Source organism: Pyrus communis, chromosome 11, assembly GCF_963583255.1.
Source record: "Pyrus communis chromosome 11, drPyrComm1.1, whole genome shotgun sequence".
NCBI classification, from domain to species: Eukaryota; Viridiplantae; Streptophyta; class Magnoliopsida; order Rosales; family Rosaceae; genus Pyrus; species Pyrus communis.
This window is the reverse complement of record NC_084813.1, coordinates 4,117,134-4,125,484: the sequence shown is the minus strand read 5'-3', so window position 1 is coordinate 4,125,484 and position 8,351 is coordinate 4,117,134. Positions and strand designations below refer to the sequence as shown.

Here is an 8,351-nt window from a genome sequence, read left to right as displayed (position 1 = left end):
TTCTTTTGGGTATTTTTATTTTATTGTTAACTAGCCTCTCTGCACGTACTAACGTGCGTGCCAAGGATGTATTGTTTTAGATATTTTTATATTTCTTAAGTGCTTATTTTATAAATAGTGGGTGTGTGTCCATCACAACAATTTCTTATTATTTTCAATCATCTAACTTAGACGTGCACATATGTATACTTACCATAATTCATTATGAGTTTCATTTTGGCAAGCTTAAATAGGGATTACGGACTTGGACTATTAATCAATAGTGGGCATATATGTGTTTCATTTAGTGGTTTGCATTACTAATATAAATTCCTTGTCTACATTCTCTTCACTTCTTTATGGTTAAATATGCTTTCGTGCAGTGAAGTAGTGGAGCATTCAAACATAATTACTGCATTACACTAGAAAAAAAACATGTTTGCGCGACGAAAACTTGCGCGAGGCAACTAAATGCGTCGCGCAAGCAAGATTTTGGCGCTAAAGCAAGTAAGGTTTACCGCTTTTTCTGTTGACTTTGTGTGACGCAGGGCTACGTGAGTCCCGCAAAACAGCTTTGCGCGACGCACGTGCACTTACGTCGCGCAAAACATCTTTGCGTTACGTCGCGCAAAACATCTTTGCGTGACGTATGTGGCGTCACGCAAAAGCGCAAAGCTGTTTTGCGCGACGCCACATACGTCACGCAAAGTCAACGACTTTTTTTTCCTTTACTTAATCAGTTTGGGTGGTAGAAACTGCAAACTAGTTGCAGCAGCTACCTCCCTCCCCCATCTCTGTTCTAAACGTTCTCCAATTCTCTCCGTTCCTTAATCTATTTGTATCCGGTAAGCAATTTGATTTTGTATATGCAACTTTGAATTGAGAATTCAAACTAAAACTACTAAACTTGTTTTGTACAGGATTTTTGTATACAATTATCATTGAAGAACGAATTTGAAGGTATTTTTTTTCATATTGCATATGGGATTTTTGTATATGTACCTTTGCTTACTTGCTATGCCCTTTTTTGGTAATGGTGGAGTTTTGTGAGATTGAATTTTGAAGTAATCTTTATTAATTTTACCTATTAAAAGGAGTGAGATTGTAGATATATTGTTGAAGACTTGTTTGGGCTTCATTTGAATACTTTATCGAGGTTAACTTATATATTTACATAGAAGAAATTGTAAGAAATGTTGGTTTCCCCTTGAAATTTCCTTAATTTGTGCTATACGGTTGAATTGAGGGTAAATGCAATGTGTTGCAACTAAGAATTATATAGAAAACCTACAAAAGCCATGATCTTCAAAGCTAATCTTATCATCACTATTAAATTCTCAATGCTAAGACAATAGGTTTAAGTTCAATAATGAGCGGGTTGATTTTTGTGAGCATATGCCATACTTATGTAGATAAACAATGGCTATGATTCTCTTATTAAATCCTTGTAGAAACTCAATATCATCTTCCAATTTTAATACAAGTAAGTAATTTAGGATTCATTTTTAGTCTCAATCCTTTGTAAACTTGAAGACAACCAAAACATCTTTCAATAAGATTTTTTAAAACCAATATGTAGCCAAAATACGCTTACACTTGTGTTCATATTCTAACAGTACATTTATCTCACCACCAAAATTACTCGAGTGTAACTAACTAGAATATGTATATTCGATGATATAATTAGTATAAACAAATAAAAACTAAGGCCATCAACATTATAGTTTACAAGGATTAATATTTTGTATCTATTTTATTTAGTTTCACTAATTATTGTGATTTAATTTATTTGTATGCACATATTTTTGTACATCAATTACAAAATTGTTTTGTGTTGTACGAAGTTAATACAACTTAACTTCGTACACTTTTTTTTTCAAGAAAAGCTTAGTTTCTCGTTTGAGAGTTAGTTGGATTTTGTGCATGGATGCAAAAGCATGCTTGCGGTCCAATTAATTATTGGATTGTCCCATTTTTTGGACAGTTTGGGAATGCATAGTTATGTGTTGTAGTTTGCGGTTCATAGATTAGGTTTCGATAGTGGAAATTTTGGTAACATTTCCTAATGTTCTTCGAGTACACAGTGGATATTATGTATCTACTGCGTGCACTTGAAGAATTGTAAGGAGATGCTGTCGAAATTTGCCCATGTCAAAATTTAATCCATTGGAATCGTAAATTACGGCACATAACTGTGTATTTTTGAATGGGATAGGCCCTTACCGGAGGAATAAGGTGAGAAGACAATAGTTGAAGTTGTTGTACTTTTATTGGGATTGCAGGCAAAATGGACAAACAGTGGATACAGAATCATAATAGATGTGCTATCGAGTACTTGGATGGAATAAATGATTTCATTGAATTCGCAACTAGACAAAACCGAGGTTCAACTCATATTCGATGTCCCTGTAGGAAGTGTAACAACTCAATGAGGGAAACATTCGAAAATGTTCGATTTCATTTAGTAAGAAATGGGATGAAAGAGACCTATACTACTTGGTATCATCATGGAGAACGATTAGACCAAGCTTCGTCTTCATACATGACACGAGTGGAGATTGTTGAATGTAATGTGGATCCTAATGAACAAGTTATGGATATTCTAAATGATGTTTATCCATATGCTACAACCAACACCAATCAGGAAGGGGGAGATGACGGTCGTCCAACCATGGATAGTGAGGCATTCAAAAACTATGAAAAACTATTGAAAAATGCCAAGCAAGAATTATATCCGGGGTGTGAAAACTTTTCGATGCTCACAGCAATTGTGGAGTTGATGCATGGCAAGATCAAGTTTCGTTTGTCAAACAAGTGTTTCGATTACTTTTTAGGAGTTATCAAAAGGATGCTTCCAAAGGACAATTGTTTACCTGAAGATCATAAAAGTGCCCAAAAAGTGTTGAAGGGTCTTGGATTGGGGTATGAAAGAATTCATGCATGTGTAAATAATTGTATATTGTTCTATAAGGAGAACACACAGTTGGATAAATGCCCTGTATGCAATGAGCCAAGGTTTAAAATGACATCACAAAATAGAAAGACCAAGATTCCACAAAAAGTAATGCGTTATCTTCCATTGAAGCCTAAGTTGCAATGATTGTACATGTCGATGCACACCGCTACCGATATGAGATGGCATAAAGAAGGACGAGTAAATGACGATGTTATGAGGCATCCTGCAGATGGAGAAGCATGGAAAGAATTCAATCGAATGTACCCTGATTTTGCAGCTGACCCGCGAAACGTCAGATTGGGACTTGCCACCGACGGATTTAATCCGTTTGGGGTTCTAAACCAAATCCACAGCACTTGGCCGGTCGTCGTGTTTCCTTATAATCTGCCGCCTTGGAAGTGCATGAAAAAAGAATACATGATGTTGACTCTATTAATTACTGAAGATCCAGGAAAGTCCATTGATGTTTATTTGCGGCCGTTGGTAGATGAGCTAAAAGATTTATGGGAAAACGGTGTTCGTACATATGATAAGTATACTGGGCAAATGTTCACCATGAGAACAGCAGTGATGTGGACAGTAAACGATTTTCCCGCGTATGCAATGGTTTCTGGGTGGATGACTAAGGGTTATTTGGCATGTCCAATATGCAAGGAGAACGTAACATCGTCTTGGCATGCGAGAAAAGTTTGTTATCTTGGTCATCGTAGATGGCTCCCTTGGGACAACGAGTGGCGTCAGAACAATAAAGCCTTCCACAGCACAAAAGAGACTCGACCAAGACCAAGAGAATGGTCTGGAGTTGAGATTTTGGATCAATTAAACCGTTTGGAATTTGGTCATTTTGGCAAAGGGGTCAGTAAGCCCAGACCAACTACACATCTGAACTGGACACACAAGAGTATGTTATTTGAGCTCCCATACTGGTCAAAGTTAAAATTGAGACACAACCTCGATGTTATGCATATTGAGAAAAATGTGTTTGATACTTTGGTCGGGACAATTCTAGACATTGAAGGAAAAACGAAAGACACGGTCGAAGCTCGCCTTGATTTGGAACGAATGGGCATTAGGCCATCCTTGTGGATGAAGAAAGTTGGTGGTGCATTGAAGAAAGGCCATCCTTTTTTTACAGTTAATCCGAATGGGAAGAAAGAGTTTTTCAACTTTATTTCTTCTGTAAAGTTTCCAGATGGGTATGCTTCCAATATCTCGCGTTGCGTGAACGTGAGAGGGTGTAAATTTTCAAACATGAAGAGTCATGATTGTCATGTGATACTCCAACGCCTTCTACCGGTTGGTATTCGACACTTATTGCCTCTTGATGTGGTGAAACCAATCGTGTTGTTGTCTAGATTTTTTTCACAATTGACTGCAAGGTGTTTGGGGAAGTCGGATGTTAAACAATTGCAGGACGACATTGTGAACGTCTTATGCAAGTTCGAACAGATATTTCCTCCAGCTTTCTTTACAAGTATGATTCACGTGATGATTCACTTGCCAGATGAGGCATTGCTTGTTGGACCAGTCAATTGCCGATGGATGTATCCAATAGAAAGGTACTTAATTAAGCGTGTATATATATATATAACAGATAAATGATCAACGAACGCTTTGAATAATTTGTAGCATACCTTTTATTTGTGTAGATATCTTGGTGAGTTGAAAAAGTGTGTCCGAAATAGGGCAAAGCCCGAAGGATCACTTTTGGAGGCATGGGTCGCATATGAGTCACTTACTTTTTGTGCAATGTATCTTCAAGATGTTGAGATAGCTTTCAATCGTCCTCAACGCAATAATGACGGTGGTGTCAGAAAAGAGAAACTATATGTTTTTGCCCAAATTGCGCGACCATTCGGCGAGCCTGTAAAAGGCGAATCGTTTACCAAAAAAGACATGGAGGTAGCGCATTGGTTCATACTCAACAATTGTGATGAGGTTTTGCCATACCTTGAAGAGCATGAACGGTTAATGAAGCGGGAACATCCTTCACATTTATATGCCAAGAAGCACCGTGAATTGTTTCCTTCGTGGTTTCACGAACATGTAAGTTGTATGTGTTTTGAATTCAGCATATTTTCCAACTTGTTCATGCCCATCTTCAAATTTGGTTACACTAACAAGTTAACTTTTTGTATATGTTATATTAGATGAACAAATTGAAGGAATTGAATTCACCCTCTTACGATGAAGAATTATATAACTTGGCAAGAGGACCGCTTCACGTTGAATTGTTCTCAGGTTGTCATGTCAACGGGATCAAGTTCTTGGGGGCAACACGTGATGACAAGTCGTCTACTCAAAATAGTGGTGTCCACGTACCAGGCGCGGGCGACAGTGAAGACATTGATTTTTATGGTAAACTCACTAGTGTAGTACAATTGCTTTACAAAGACAGGTGTCAAGTGATACTGTTTAAGTGTCTTTGGTTTGATACAAACCCACATAACCAAACAAGTGTTAAGCGAGACCATGGTTTACTATCAGTAAACACTACCAGACGTTGGTACGATGAAGACCCATACATTTTGGCAACTATGGCGAAACAAATATTCTTTCTAGACAACCTTAAAGCCGACAATGGTTGGAAAGTTGTTCAGAAGATTGATCAAAGAGGGCTATATGATATTCCGGAACTAAATCAAGATGACAACGATGACAACATCGCTGACCAACAGTTATCATCTTTGATAAAAATTGGTGAAGAAACACTCCGAGATACTAATGTTGTCCAAGAACCGTTTGAAGTAGTTGGAGTTCCCGAATTCGAAATACCAATAGAGTCAATTTCAATTGACATTGGTGATCTGCCACGATACAATGCACCGGAAGAAGTAAATGAAGATGAGGATGAATGGAAATCCGAAAATGATAGTAGTGAGGATAGCGAGAGTTATTATTGTAGTTCAGATAAGGATTAATATAAACTTGTAAAGGAAAAACCAGGAGATTGAGGAGAGGCAAAGTCAAACTAAAAAAAGGCACGGGAAGAATCTGATCGTGATCGTTTGAAGGTATTCTCCATTTTTACTTCAATTTGTTTCATGCAGTTTTGATAGGCAACTTATCTAAAAGTTAAGCTATATAAATAAAATACAATGCTAGTATTCATGCTTATTCGGTTTTGAAGCTGCATTTTGTTTTAGCATGTAATCATTTGCTTTTAATATGTATTGACCTGTTCATTTTAGATTCACTTCATTTGGATCAGGTGTATATGTCCATATAGGCTAAATTATTCAGAGTTCTATGTATTTACTTATGTTTGTTCACAAATGGTTACTTTTAAAGATATTTGTCCTGGAAACTGATTGGCATTCGGTTACTTACAGGTTAAAAAGGCCTTAAAGGGGGTGAAGGTAGCACTTTCTCATCCTGAGGATAGGTCTTATACAATCACAGGGGTCTCGGTGGAACCCCTGGCAAGCTGATGTGAGTCTTATAATCTTTACGTTACGTTTATGCTTATATCTTGTTTATATGTATATACGTTGTTATGGCACTTGATTCGCTTGAAATGTAGAACAGGAATTTTCACGCTCATTATCTACTTTCGTTTAACTATTTTGATTGAATTTGCAATATCATACATCATAAAGAGTAAAAATGAAAACAAAATGAAATTGGGTTATGACGGTGTTCCATGGCAACATAATGTTCATAACTTATCATCCATGTTTGCGTTTTAGGTTCACCCTAGAAGATCAAAGTAGAAATTCAGTAGTATAGTATTATCGCGAAAGGTACAATATTGTGTTGAGGGATGTGGCAATGCATGCGCTTCAATGTGGGAGCGATTCAAAATCCAACCATAGTGCAATTGAACTGGGCATATTCAATGTTTTTCGTCATTGGCACTTTTCTTCTGTCTTCCTTTTGTGTCACATCAGTTGATTCGTTCTGATCTAGCTTTTGTGCTTCTTGGAACTGAAGGCATTCAAGTTAGGATTAATGATGATGATTTTCAATCATATATGCTGATATTGAAGGGCCAGGCATGTTTATTTTTTGGCATAAGCTGTAATTTAGTCTTTCGCTCATATCGTTTGAATATTTTTGAGATATTTACTGAGCTACGATCTTGGCCTTGCAGCTGGCACTCCTTATGAGAATGTTGTTTTCCGCATGAAGTTGTTATTGTCCAGGGACTTTCCACACTCTCCTCCTAAAGGTTTGTTTGTTATGATCATAAATGATGTAATTGATAACACTATCATTTAAGTGGACATGTTATATTTTTGTTCCCTCGTTCTGTTTGGAATGCGTGATCGTAGACAACTGAAGATGTTTTTGTTGATGAAAGGCCTATATATGGTAGAACTCTTTAGTCCCTATTTGGATTATAATTTCTGGAAAATAATTGTTGTAGGCTACTTCCTAACGAAGATTTTCCATCCAAACAACGGTGAGATTTGTGTCAACACCTTGAAAAAGGATTGGAATCCAAGTCTTGGATTACGACATGTTCTGATTGTAGGTTCCCTTGATGGTTTAGTTATATTCTTTCATTTCTGCTTATTCATCTGAGAATTTTGTGTTCTCTTACAAACTCAAGTTGTCTTGGCTCCGTGCTTTGTGATAACAGGTAGTTAGATGTCTATTTATTGAACCATTTCCATAATCAGCGTTGAATGAACAGGCAAGCAATACTCTTTTATCGTTCAAAATTTATTAACACCAAGAGGCCCAGACCTATTTACTAGTATCTAGGTTGTTTTTTTATGTGACTTGCTTGGCATGTGAATCAAACATGAAAATCATGTTCAAACACGTGTTAGCAGTGTCTTTGTGTCTGAATGGTTTTTCTGGGGCTGCCCAATGCCCAATGTGTTTGTCCACAAACTGTAGGTGCTTGGTTGTTCCCTTAAGACACAGGAACCCAATTATAGTATGACAAATATAGTTCAACATACACCAATTTTTCTCTACTTTTTGAACAGCTCTTGAAACAGCTGATGTTATTTCTGCAAGACATGTTGCTTAATGAAGTTTCTTGGAGTCTTGGATTAAGAGTAATTATGTTTTTTTTTTTTTTGGTCCCTGTTGAAAAGATAAATTCATATGTCATTGCGATATCTCTGCAGTTCTTTTCATTTTGGATGTACCTCTAATTTTAAGCTGTTGGATTTGAATTTACTATCATGTTTAAGTAATGGATGTTATAATTAGAGGTGCATGCTCTTGTTTGCTGCTTTGCTCCTACAATCCCATGCACATTTTTCATCTTGCTAAGGTGAATTAGTGCAGGCCGTAAGATGTCCTGGATTTATGATGATTAATGGGTTTGTTACTCGGTGCAATGAGTATATTATTGATTTGATGGGTGCACCTGGAACACTAATTCCTGCTGAGGTGCCTACTAGTCAGCTCCCGAATTCTTTCTTTGCCATAAGGAGCTTTCAAGATGCCACCGAAA

The 8,351-nt window shown here is 37.0% G+C and overlaps 1 protein-coding gene across 1 annotated transcript; it reads left to right on the top strand.

Annotated features, from left to right (window-relative positions):
* The first annotated feature begins 2,266 nt into the window (after positions 1-2,266).
* On the top strand, positions 2,267-3,079 carry LOC137708894 (uncharacterized). The gene has a single exon (XM_068448055.1). The coding sequence runs from the start codon at positions 2,267-2,269 to the stop codon at positions 3,077-3,079; it is 813 nt and encodes a 270-aa protein (XP_068304156.1).
* Positions 3,080-8,351: the final 5,272 nt, after the last annotated feature.

Bases quoted from the DNA above. Each gene is read 5' to 3' on its own strand.
- LOC137708894 (XM_068448055.1), top strand. From the start codon at position 2,267: ATGGACAAACAGTGGATACAGAATCATAATAGATGTGCTATCGAGTAC.